The following is a 13,134-nucleotide window of genomic DNA, read 5'->3' as shown; positions in this document are numbered from 1 at the left end:
TATGCTCCTCTTTTGAGTCTGCCTCCTAGCATATTTATACTACATAGAGCAGATGCTCCTCCTAGATCAATAGTTTGGCTGGGAAGGAAGGTAAGAAGCTCGCTAAAATTGTCTTAGCATAACATATTAATAATAAAAGATCTCTTGAGGCTGCCTTTCCACTGTGTTTTATAGTGCCTGGCATTGTGGGGTATTACTGGTGAACAAATTATATATAATAATTATAAGGATAAAGGGAATTAGCAGAGATGTACAGGTCTTTGCCCCACATAAGGAACCAAACTTAAAGTGAAAGGTAAATGCAAACCATTACTGCTATTAAATCATCTGTTGTTATCATTTGAAATGGTTGGTCAATGTTAAGGGAATTTAACGTTGGTAAAAAAGGGTAAATTTCCTAGAGGTAGGAGTTGAACTAAGAAGGAAACCTGTAGCCGGGATAATCCAAGCCTGTACAAACTTTAGGCTTCCCCACGCAAACCAACAAAATTATATGACAAGTGATATAGATTGTGCTGACTGTCACAGTACAGTCCTTTCTCTTTCTTGCTTGGTTGATTTTGCTGTGAAACAGTACACAGTGCTGACTTTTAACTTGCATTATTGGACCCCAGGGCAGATGCCCCAGTGAAATGAAGGGGAGCAGCTAGCGGTGATCAAGGGGGCTTGTTTTAGGCGGCCTGAGGATGTTTGGGAAGAAATGGTTCATTGCTCAGTTCACATTTTGAAGATGCCCCTTCTAGCCAGGCATGCTGGAGAGATTCCCCTTTAAAAAAAAAAAAAAAAGGAACACAGATTTTGGAGCATAATAATGCAGCTACTGCATGGACACACCAGAAAATAATAACCAAAAAACCAGAAAAAAACCCCAAAACAGAGACAAACAAACAAATAATGCTCATCTCCATTAGTCCATCAAACCACTGCAAGTTGTTCAGCTCTGCTGCAGAACTTGTCTATGCACAGCATAGGCACTGGTGGATGCTGGCAAGTCCAAACTCAAATGTCCTTTGCTTTTAACCTGGCCATGTTATATCCTATCCTTTCTGTTCCTTGGCTTCTCTGTTGAGATTCTTTATCCTCTCATCAGAGCACCAATCCATTCATGCGACCCATCAGCCGGCCCTTGGAAATAAGTGACTTTTAGTTAATGATGGTCTAGGCCAAATAGGGACTAATGTCTTTAAGATGAAAGGCTCCCAGGCCCTTCCTCCATCCTGTGAGTCTCCAGGGCTGTAAATGTGTCACTGCTCAAGTACACTAAAGCCAGCTATAAAAAAAGAACCAGAAAAGGGCAACAGGTGCATACCACATGCAGTCCTGCGGGCTGGAAGTCAGCAGTGTGGACTGGTCTCATTTCATGACACCGTACGCATTCCCTCCGGTTACGCTGTTTGGGAAATTTCCCTCTACTTTCAGTGAAATCGGAAAAGGTCTTTTAAAACACCTTTCGAAGGTCTTGTGAAATGCTAGGGACAAGCACGTTCTGCTCTCCCTCTGAACAGCTGCTCTTGGGCCCAGGTCATATTGTTCAGTAGGAAAAAGCCAAGCCAACCACTTCTCCCCTCTGACTTTTTGTCTGGTATCAGACTGAAGCTCCTGTTTCTTAATCACCTTGGGCCTTGTGGTGATACAGACTGGAAACACAGTCAGTGAGTGCCACCTACTGTATATTTATCTGGAAATGCTAGAGCCTAACCTACCTATGAGTCGCTAGCATCTTCCCCCACACCCGTTTGAAGAGTCCAGTGGTCCCATGAATAGTGCCTTCTGCCCCCTTTTCATTCACTTGTCTTCCAAATCCCACGTGGCGCCATCCATAGTTCAGAGAAGGTGTAAAAATGGTTGTCAGCAAAATCCAGTGGCACCTTGTTGACAGTCAGGGTGTGATCCCAGTTGTCACTTCAACAGTCTTTGGGAAGAGGGAAAGAGCTATTGCCTTCATGTAACAGATGGGGAGCTGAGGGGTAGGAAGACTAAGAGAGTTAAGAAGCCTGTGGAAACCAACTCCAGGTTTTGCACGTCCCAGGCTGGCCTGGCACCCACTGGACCATCTTTCCAGTCCATATCCTTGTAGCTTTTAAGTTGATAATCGATACCTCAAAGTGGCATTTTACAAAGTATGCATCATGTAAAGCACTCGCATTGCTTGATAAAGCATGTGAGCTGAAGGTCGAGGGCATCTCAGTCGATTTTCTGACCCATTGCTGTCCATGATCCTCTTCGTGTCATTTGAGTGGTTGGCAATGCGCGCCCGGTGACAGTCCCGAGCCTGGCCTGTTTTATTTTCACCTGTAAAACCACAGCTGTGAAACAAGCAAACACCTGTGAAATGGTATGGCTTAATGACGGAATAAACTGGAGTTTGGTCTAGGACATCGAGATGTTACTTATGCCGGTAAGAAATGACGTGGGCACTGTCGATGTGGACCTCCCACAGGAAATGGAAACCCTGGGTGGCATCTCAAGTCTTTGCCTCCGCTTTGTTTGCATTTCTCAGTCTCTTGCTTTCTCCATCCCTTTTTTTTTTTCCTTTGGGAACTGACTTCTTTAGTGAACATGAGTGAAGTGTGGACTACCAGGCATCCACCAACCTCCAACTGCTAAATCCTTTCTGAAGGTGCGGAGGATTAGAGCTGGTTCTTTTCACCAATATTTAACAGTCTGGTTTTCTGATGTGGCTTGCAAGAGTTATGCTAGAAATAGGTTCTATATAAATCATAGCAAATAAGGGTGGGAAGAGACCTCAGCAGGGCATCTAGTCCGGGGCAGGCAATTATTTTGAGTGGAGGGCCGCATGCTGAGTTTTGGCAAGCCATCGAGGGCCGCATGATAGGCAGCCAGGGGCAGATTAATATTAATTTTCTAAATTTTTTAGGGGCCCTGCGGGCCAGATAGAATGGCTTGGTGGGCTGCATCCGGCCCCTAGGCCACCTTTTGCCAACCCCTGATCTAGTCCAACCTGCTGCTCAAAGCAGAACCATCCCCAACTAGATCATTTCAGCCAGGACTTTGTTGAGCTGGGCCTTAAAAACCTCCAAGGATGGAGAGTCCACCACCTCTCTAGGTGACCTGTTCCAGTGCTTCACCACCCTCCTAGTGAGAGAGTTTTTCCTAATCTCCAACCTAAATCGCCCTTGCTGCAACTTGAGACCATTGCTTCTTATTCTGGCATAGGCTCCATTGCTCCTTTTTCTTTCAAATACACCAATACACTGTGACTTGCATGTTTTCCCCCATCAGGGTGGCAGTAGTAACTCTCATTATAAAAGCAAAATGCAGCTACCCTGATACAGATAGTTCCCAGCACTGCCAAGGAAAACTGTCTTCTTTAGGGATATTTCTAATCCATGTAGCAAATACAAACAGGAATAAACACATTCAATAAAAGACCCATCTGCACAACATGTCGTATGCTTCTTAATATCCAGGAAAACTGTACCATCAAACACCCTATTGAGAAAAACATTGCAAATTTAGACTGTAATCTCATCATCTACATCTAAGCTAGCGAACATCTGTGCACCCTGAAAACGCTGTCAGCTGTGTACACACGATGGTCCCCCATGATTTTTCACTAGATTAGATGCAAGTGTTATACAGTGGATTTGTACCAGAGCAGGTCAAAGGCTGAATTGAAGTTTGTAAATACTTTTTAATATAATAACTACATTGTCCTGTGACAGTATTGCTGACTATTGTTTTGGGCTTTCGTGAAAGAGCTGTACTTTCATGTGGGTTAATACAGAGACAGCAGAGTCCTAACCGTGATGGAGGTCTCTGGCAAAAAAAAAAAAAAAATGAAATAGATTGCGTGAGCTAAATTTTGCTCCCCAGACTTTTCGAGGGAAAAAGGGGAAGACATTGTAAATGGCGGGTTGTGAATACCAATTAACCCAAACATCTGCATTGGAAGCAATCATATGACCCTCTCAAAGCTATTTGCATGCTCAGAGCTCATCCAATCAGGAAAGGGACGCAATAGCATGTGACGCAGGAGACCAATCATAGCGGTGAATAGCGCATATTAAAAGCTATAGTTAGAGCAGTAGCTCATCTTCGAGCCTGGATTAGCAGTGGCAGGTTTCTGTTCTTTTCCCTGAGCTTTCTCCAAATGAATGGAAATATTAACACAGCTTTCGGACTTTTTCAGCGGTGGGATAATTACGTTGCACTGACCTGGAAAAGAAATCTGACTAAGCTTGGGCTTATTGTGCTCCCAAAGAAGTCCATGTTAAACTCCCACTGATTTCAATAAAAGCAGGATTAGACCATGCCTGGCTTATCCAGAATGACTAAAGGGCTGGACAAAACTTTCTGCATTTGGTTTTGTATGAATGCTCAATCCCTCTCCCCAAAATTAAAAAAAAATCTTGGAACTGAATCTCCCCCATTACCATTTTCTCTGTTCTTTTTTTTTAATATATATACACCTTTGTTTCCAAGTTGTCCCAACAAGTTTTTCAACCAGGGAGGGGAGAAACCTGAACATGGAAAATTTCAGATGCTGTTTTTTTTTTGTTGGGGGTGGGGGGGATCAAACTTTTCTTCCTCTTTCCATCAAATATTCTGTGTCCTAGTCAGCGCTTGCTCCTTTGGGAGAAAACCCCCCAACACTTGCGTTCCAGCTTTCAAAGTTTTCTCCATTGCAAAAGATGAAATCAGGGCTGAAATCCCACAGGTATTGCTGGTGACTGCAGACCATAAGCCATCTCTCTAGGGCAACACAAGCACCGGCAAATATGGCTGGTGGAAGATGCGATAGACAACCACACCGCATCTGAGTGCAGGCTGTAGGTAAGCAGAGGTACAGCCTGCTTCTGTCTTGCCTGTTGATTGCAAGGTCCTGGGGAGCAGTCTCTTTCTTGCCGACTAGCACGGCGGTTCTCGCCCTTGTTAGACTCAAGGGGCCCCCCCAACAAGTGCCAGCTAAGACGTTTCCCCTTGTTTTTTGACTACAGAGAAATCCTAGAGCAATTCTTCTGTTGCAAAGAACTCGGCAAGACACCGCAGGGCTGAATAGGTTTAACACTATGGATTGTGGGTTGATCTTGTAAGAGACAGAGATGTGTGTAACCACCTGATAGACCAGTGGTTCTCAACCTTCTTTAGACTCAAGCCCCCCTTCTGAAATGCCAGCTCTTAGTTTTCACTCTTTTCTGACTACAGAAAAAAAAAAATAGATCTTTATTTTTTTTCTGTTGCAATGAACTCAGAAAGAGCCCAGTGATGCATTTCTATGGGAAATCTCTGGGTTTATCTTGTCATCCTAACCGTGCCACCCTGTGGCTCCCATGAAAGGCTCTCGAGGCGCCCTAGGTTGCTGTGGCACCTGCCTGAGATCCACGGGTGGAGACCAACCGAAGTTGATAAGACAGATGCAGGACAAGTTGAAGCGCGCGTCCTCTGACGCTGTGAAAGGCCCTGCGGAAAACAGAAGATGAGGTGGACTAAGAAATGAGAACGTCGTGTTGGATGAAGTGAGTTTCAGCTCCTGAAAGCTTGTGCTCCATCCCCTGCATCTATCTATCTATCTATCTATCTATCTATCTATCTATCTATCTATCTATCTATCTATCTATCTATCTATCTATCTATCCCTTTAACTACTTGTCCTTCTATCTATCTATCTATCTGTCTGTCTGTCTGTCTGTCTGTTGGTTTATCCATCCATTTGGATGTTTGTCTGTCTGTCTGTCCATCCACCTGTCTGTCTGTCTTTCTGTCTATCTATCCATCCATCCATTTGGATGTTAGTCTATTTACCTATCTGTCTGCCCGTCCCTCCATCTATCTATCTATGTATCCATCCATCCACATGTCTGTCTATCTATCTATCTATCTATCTATCTATCTATCTATCTATCTATCTATCTATCTATCTATCTATCTATCTATCTATCCCTTTTAACTACTTGTCCTTCTATCTAGCCATCTGGATGTCTGCTTGTCTGCCTATCTACCCATCCATCCGTCTATTTGGGTGTCTGTCCGTCTGTCTAGATCTCTCTCTATGCATCTGGCCATCTCTCTGTCTGTCTGCCTGTCGATCTATCTATGCATCTCTCTGTCTGTCTGCCTGTCTATCCATCTCTGTCTGTTGGTTTATCTATCCATCCATCCATGTGGATGTTTGCCTGTCTATAGCTATCCATCCGTCCATCCAGCCGTCTGTCCGCCCATCTACCTAGGTGCCCATCCATCCGCATGTCGGTCTGTCCGTCCATCTATCCACGTATCCACCCATGTCGATGTCTGTCCGTCCATCCGATGATTAGTCTGTGCATCTGTCTGGCTGTCCATCCATCCATCCATCCATCTCCCCGCGTGTCCGTGCGTCGATGTCTTTCAGGCTGCCCATCCGCGTGTCCGGCGGCCCCGCCCCCTGCCGCTGGCCCCGCCCCCTCCCGCAAGATGGCGGCGGCGGCGGGCGATGAGGGCGCGGGCGCGGCGGTGCGGCGCTGCGGGGCGCGGCTCGGGGCGCTGCGGCCCGCGTTGGGGCCGGAGCGGCTCCGTGCCGAGCTGCACCTGCTCTTCGACCAGCTGCTGTGCGAGTGCTGCGGGCCCGCCACCGCCCCCGGGCCCAGCGCGCAGGTAGCGCCCCGGCCTCACAGGCCCAGGCGGGGCGGGGCGGGGCGGGGCGGGGGGTGACACCCAGCACAGGCCCCGCCCCGCCCCCACGCCCCGCCCCCACACTGAGGGGCGCAGACGGTTGGTGATTGCGCCCCTCTCCTCAGCGCTCAGTTTTGGGCCCCCGCTACGGAAAGGATGCGGACACGTTGGAGAGCGTCCATTGGGGGGCAGTGAAAACGGTTGGGGGGTCGGGGGACAGGAAATGGGTTTATTTAGGCTGCGTTACCGTGGCGGTAAGGCCAACTATGCTACATAAAGACCCCAACGGCTGCAGCAGGCAGGTGAAGATGGCGTACATCCCAATGGCCGTGAAGGCGGATGAAGGCTGCGGTGGAAGAGTAACGCCGGCCGTCGTGGATCTCCTTGCCGCCCTCTGCCGAGATCCGTGCGGTTGCTGACGTGCAGCATCTTCCTCCTGGAGAACAAGTCACGCTGGACCCACGCTGGAAACAGAAGGAAAGGAAACGAGACCAAAAATGCCACCTGTGACATTTGCCAGAAAGATCGGCCTTCGTCAGCGTCAGTGGATTCATCTGCAACCCTTTGCTTGACCCATGGGAGCGATCCTCCTTGACCGTGAGGGATCGCCACTGCCGACAGAGGATGGAGACGGATTGGTCTCAGTGGTGGCAGATGACACAACAAGGAGCCATGGGCTCAAGTTGCAGCAAGGGGGAGTTTAGGTTGGATATTAGGAAAAACTTTCTCATGAGGAAGGTAGTAACGCACTGGAACAGGCTGTGAAACCTCCGTCCGTGGAGGTTTTTAAGACCCGAGTAGACAAAGCTTTGCTGGGATGATGTAGTTGGAGCTGGTCCTGCTTTGAGCAGGGTGTCGGACTAGATGCGACGTCCTGAGGTCCCTTCCAACCCTCATTTTTCTATGATTTTATGACCCTGTATTGGCAGCTGCGGGATGCTGGGTCCTGGCAGCTGTGGGGCACTGTTGGGACCCCGAGTCGGCAGCTGCCGTGATGAGCGTCCCCTCAGTTGCAGGACTCCCAGGCCTAGCTGGGCATGGTGCACCCTTGCAGCTGATGGGACCCCAGCCACAGGGGGGAAGCCTGCTACACATGCAAATTAATACTGGATATAGTTTTATATATATAGCAAATTTATAGCAACCAGCTATAAAGTTAGCACACATTGTCAAGATCTGATGTTATAGCTGGTTGGACCTTTTTATGGCATGATGGGTACTTTGCAAGTCTCAGTTAATTGTGCAGTTGACCAGCAAATTGCACATTATCTGTAAGATGCAGAGGGGCCTTTAAGGTGATCTCTTTTCTTGGACAAACTGTCGTTGGGGTAGAGTTAGCTGTCGAATGCAGGATGTTCTTCCTCAGGTCTCTTGCCTCTCACATAATTTGTGGACCACCGTGGGTAGAGCATCACTCTCACATTAGTGTGATAGCGTGAAGCATGTGGCAGGATCAGCAGCTCCTGGTGACAGCATCTTTGGTTTATGTGTAGTGCCTGGGGGAGAGTGATGGGCATGGTTAACCTGGTTGTTAGCCCCTTACTGGAGCGTTTCTTGGCTGTCACACTGATAATCAGCTGTGTGTTACAACATCCCCCTACAAAAGGTTGCTAACTACACATTAGGGGTATATCATATCTCATGTGCCACTTCACCATTAAGCCAGGACTGTTATAGGATTGCCTTGTCTTTTCCTTGTGGGTTTTCCCAGAAGTCTGATAGCTTTTCTTTTCACTTTGAAAATACTAAAGATAACCATACATTTTTTTTAGGCACTGCTTGTTCCATGGATTCTTTTGCCTTTATATATATATATATACTTTTGGGTTTAAAATTTTGTTTTTCCGGTGCTGATTTCTTAAGTGGAGATTTGCATGTCTGGAGGCTGGTCTTGCAGTTGGAGTCATGTTTGTAGGTGCCTCTGTCTGTAAAGCAGCCCAGTATAGTCAGAGAGGTGCACTGCTTAGCAGTTTCACAGATGGCAATAGGGCTCTCTCTGGATTCAGGTGTTCCGAGCAGACGGGGTCAGTTGACCAGCAGGGCCTTAGCAGGTGGGTTGGTCTCCCCTCTGCAGCTTACAGTGTGAAGCATCTACGTGAGAAATTGCTCTTTTCTCTCATTTTTCCAGGATGTTTGCGCTGTACTTGTTCAAGCCTGCCAACTGGTTCATCTCAGCCAGGAGCATCTTGTCAGCAAAGTCTCTCAGCTTATTCATCATCTACTTAACCGATTTCAGGTATGGAAGATCTGGTTCTGTCCCTACCCTTCCCAGTAGATGTGGATATAGACCAAAGAGGCTCTTGCCTCCATGGGGCAGGGACAGTAGGGAGGATGTAATACAAATGCACTTGGACTTTTGCTTTGTCATTGGTTCTGTACTGCCATTCTTCTCATCAGCTGCCGTAGCTTGGAGGTGCATGGCTAAAGGGTTGCTGATGTAAAAGCTACATGTGTTCAGCTTCTGAGTGGATTTAAACCTTTGTGTGTCATGTAACCAGGCTAGGGGAGACGAAAAAAAATCTTTCTCTTCCCAAGAATCTCATAGACATTTCCTCAATGCAGGCTGCTTTTGAAGCAGCATGTATTTCCAACAGCTACATCATTTGGGTCAGTGCCCCCCTAGGGGAATATTCCCTAATTTCAACACTGTGCAGGATAATGAGGCTATCTTTCAAGAGCTGGTTTTTCATTGTGTACCTTTCTCTGATGACAGGTCTCAGTTGATGAGCAGGATCTGGATTTTCTTCTTGGCTATTCCATCTCTGCACTTAAGCAGTGCAGCTCTTGGACACACATTGAGATTCTGCAAGCCTTAGCAACTCTTGTTTACAATAATGGACCTAAATGTCAGAAGGTAGGTTGGCGGCATTGTGAAATGTATTTATGTATTTCAAGCAACCTCCAGCATTTCAAATCCTTTCCTCTTCTCCAAAAGAAATACAGAGCTTGCCTTATTCCTGGGGAAGCGTGCTCTTGATATGAGCTCCCTTTTATGATCGTATCTGTAACTGAAGTGTAAAATGTATTTCAGGGATGTTGGAATTTTCATCAAACCGAGCATTATGTAGCAATGAAATTCAGAGCTGTTACCCCTGATTGTATTAGGGTAAGAAAGGTACAGTTAAGCCAGCCAGCAATTTTCAGTTGGCTCTGTAGTGAGGTTGTGTCAAATCCCTTGCATTTCTGTGCTTTAAGGACTCCCCATGTGCTGATGTATGAGTTCTCCAAGCAGTGCCTCCTATGGAGTTTGTCCTATTAGCAATGCAGGTGAAAACAAAACAAAACAAAAAAGGAAAATTGCTGTGAAAATGCAAACAAAAAAATAGGGGATAGCGCAGCCTAATGCATGCCTGATGTGTGTGTGTTTGTGTGCAGGTGCCAGGTATCAGAAGTCTTCTGTAGGTTCCCAGCTCTGTGTGAGCAAGCAGGAGGAGTTGGGGTAGGCAGTGTGAATGCACTGTGGCACCCCTTGCAGATTTGCAATGCAGGAATCGCCTGGTTCAGGCAGAAAAGTCTCCCTGCTCCAAATTCCTTTGCCCCTATCAGCTGAAAGAGCGTGAGGCTGTCTGTGCAAACAGGGACTTGGAGAGATCTAGCAGGTTCTTCCCATCCCAGGCACCCTGGCACTAAACACATGTAGCCTTGCTTAGAGAGGGCAAGGTAGCAAGGGGCCCCAGTCATACTTTCACTTCCTGCGCTGGTCTTGAGCTATAGCAGTGGACGTGATCCACCTCTTTATGGGGGCCTGCTCCCTGCCGCAGGGGCACGTTCCTGTGTCCAGGGCAGCTTTGGATTGTGCATATTGTTCAGGAACTCTGAGATTCATGCAGCAGTGAGACTGAGCTCTAAGCAGTGCTACCGAGGACCACATCAAGCATTGATGCCAGTTAGCCTGAAGTCTCAGATGCTTTACTTGGCCTGTACTTGATGCTTGACTGTTACTGCTGTTTGATCTGCTGCCGAGAACTCTTGATCCATGGGCAGTCTCCATGAGACCACTGACTTATTGCAGCCAATAGGATTGTTGCTTGCATAGTAGCTGAGGAAGAACCGTGGTGATTAGCTGAGCTACTTCTGTGGTCACAATGGCATCACTGAACAGGTACTTGAGCCATTGACTTGCATCTATCGGGGAGCCTATATTGTATAACCATAGTAATTAGATGCAACACGTTAGTAACTTAGTGTAATTGCAACCTGTTTCTTCAAACAGCTTCTGCCAAAGAGTTCAGTTAGTTTTAACTACATGAAAAGTGTAACTTGCCTGGGTTAATCCGTTCTTAAGATCTTTTAAGACAAAGAAAAGATGGAAACAGGAGCTACGTTTCTTCAAGGACACTTCTAAGTTAACTTTAATTCAAAAAGTGATAGATTTGCTTGTACATGATCAGAAACACCTTCTGTGCTTGAAGAGCAAATGCTGTAAGTCTGGGGAAGATGCCCTCTTTATAAACTGGTTGAATCCCTGTTTACGTGCAAATTAGAACCTAATCTTAACTTTGGTCACAGTCGATTGTTTTGTAATGCTGAACAAAAAAACTTTGCAAATGAACATTGTCTCTTCAGAAGATGTGCAGATCTTAATTCTGCTTGAATCTCACCATGAAATCTAATCTGTGTTTAGTGTATGCATATCTGGGCATTAGATTTAATGAGCAGCTTTATTTGTTTGATATTCCAAAGTCAGGCGGGAATTTACCAACTGACTTGTATTTGCCAGATGGAATGCTGGATCTTGCTGGCCCATAACAACTGTTATGGTTTGTTTCAGTACCTCCCAGATTTGCTGGGGAAGAACGGACTCCTGGTACAGTTCAGCGGCCCATGTCAGACTGACTGGGATCTTCGGAGGGCAGCAGTGCACAGCATGGCCAACCTGTGTCTCAGGTATTACGCGAGTATTTCCAAGCGGTTGGTACAGAGGCTGTAAAAGAAGAGCCTTTTGGAGCACTGAGAACTGATTTGTTTTTTCCCCTTTCCATAAAAAGCAAATGCAAGACCCACGTGCTGATTTCAGGACTATGCTAATAAGTCAGGTTATGCAGCTCTTTCCAACACAGATCTATGGTCGTAATGATGAGTATGGGACTTAAGCGAGCAGATGTCAAGGGGCCCCGTTCATACTTCCCCTTCCTGTGCTGGGGATGTGACTTGTAATGACTCCAGAATCCTTCACTACACTGTTGAAATACACGGAAAACTTTTGCTTCCTTGCCTGTGACACCGACTGAATAATTAATCAGTTTTAAAAAGTTTGGGTCTGTTCTATAAGGAGTTCTGTGATTATGAAGGAAGGCTTAATAGCTTGCTAATTGCAACCCATGAAAAGGGCTTCTGGAGGAGACCAGATCTATTTAGAAATGAGCAAAGTATGGCCAACCTCTGGCAGTTTGGGAAAATCACTCATAATGCTTGAGTCTTGTGAACTTCATTGCAATTGCATCCTGGTAACTTGAGATAATTAAATATCCTAGCACCAGCTGCTTGGGCACCCAGGACAAAAAAGGTTGTTTAATGAGCCACTGCACTAATGGCCATGCTCTAACAAGCTCATATCTAAGCAGCAGAGATTGGAGTGTCTAGCAGTTGCTTTCTACAGGAAGCAAGCTAGGTGGCTGTTGACAAAAGGGAGACCCACCTTAATGTGCTGAAACAATAATATTTTTAAACTCAGGGAAATGCTAAATCTTTTTGAGATTCTTTTAAGTGCTAATTCTTCGAGTACACAAGCGTCACTTGTGCAGTGGGACCTGTGCCAAAAAGAATAACGACCCCGCTCGTGTTAATATAATTCTGTACATCTTGCATCAGCGCAGAGCTAAAGCATGGATCCTGTTCTTAAACTATTGTATTACTGATGGGAGATCTCAGTTTCATGTCTTTAGATCCTACTGCTATAAGATCAATGGGACTCCTGCTATGGTTTATTTTTATTTTATTATGAGAGCACTTGCTTTTTTCTTAAACTTCTGCTCCTTGTTCTTTAACAAGGTTTGGCAATAGTTAAAACAGTCAGGCATGTATATATGACTTACGCAGCTTTTCAAGCCAAGTACAGGACTCTGCTTTAATCAGGAAGGAGAAGACCGAATTAGGGCAGATGTAAGGTACACTCAAATAATCCTAACCAGTATATTTAGTGTTTCCACATGGCTTTCCTAGTGCTAGGGCTTCTTCCTTTTGTAAGAGCCAAAATGCACTGCCTTTATCCCACTGTTTCTTTTCCTCAGGGGAAAGCTAGATCTGTGCTAGTGTGCTAGTTTGGATAACTTGATCCTGCAATCTGCTGATTGATTGGCTGTATCTGCTTCCATTTTAGTGTTCCTGGACAGCCGTACTTAGATGAATCTTACAGGAATCTCTGCTTTCAAACTTTCTTGAATGTTTTACAGTCTTCAAAAGCCCCTGATATAGATGACATCACTTTTTGCATGGTATGTATGAAACTAGCAGATGAGAATATTATCTTTAGAAAGTTGTCCAGCTGCAGAATTTCAGAAATCTGGCAGTTGAGCATCCAGA

The 13,134-nt window shown here is 45.9% G+C and overlaps 1 protein-coding gene and 1 long non-coding RNA gene across 3 annotated transcripts in view; one reads left to right on the top strand and one right to left on the bottom strand.

Annotated features, from left to right (window-relative positions):
* Positions 1-783: 783 nt before the first annotated feature.
* Positions 784-6,441, bottom strand: LOC132244858 (uncharacterized). Its single transcript, XR_009456708.1, has 2 exons — positions 6,188-6,441; positions 784-5,424 (listed from the first exon to the last, which is right to left on the bottom strand). It is a non-coding gene; the product is annotated as an uncharacterized LOC132244858 (long non-coding RNA).
* HEATR6 (HEAT repeat containing 6) overlaps positions 6,400-13,134 on the top strand; it is a 23,286-nt gene continuing 16,551 nt past the window's right edge. Inside the window, exons 1-5 of one of the 2 annotated variants that reach the window (XM_059717516.1) lie at positions 6,400-6,594; positions 8,741-8,848; positions 9,326-9,466; positions 11,384-11,499; positions 12,932-13,046. In XM_059717516.1, coding sequence (XP_059573499.1) covers positions 6,415-6,594; positions 8,741-8,848; positions 9,326-9,466; positions 11,384-11,499; positions 12,932-13,046 — 660 coding nt within the window. In that variant the 5' untranslated portion in view covers positions 6,400-6,414. Of the gene's footprint in view, positions 6,595-7,134; positions 7,351-8,740; positions 8,849-9,325; positions 9,467-11,383; positions 11,500-12,931; positions 13,047-13,134 lie in introns of those variants that run through there. The other variant, XM_019493438.2, reaches the window with a different exon arrangement.

This window comes from Alligator mississippiensis, chromosome 14 (genome assembly GCF_030867095.1).
Source record: "Alligator mississippiensis isolate rAllMis1 chromosome 14, rAllMis1, whole genome shotgun sequence".
NCBI lineage: Eukaryota > Metazoa > Chordata > Crocodylia > Alligatoridae > Alligator > Alligator mississippiensis.
This window is presented reverse-complemented; position numbering and strand designations above follow the sequence as displayed.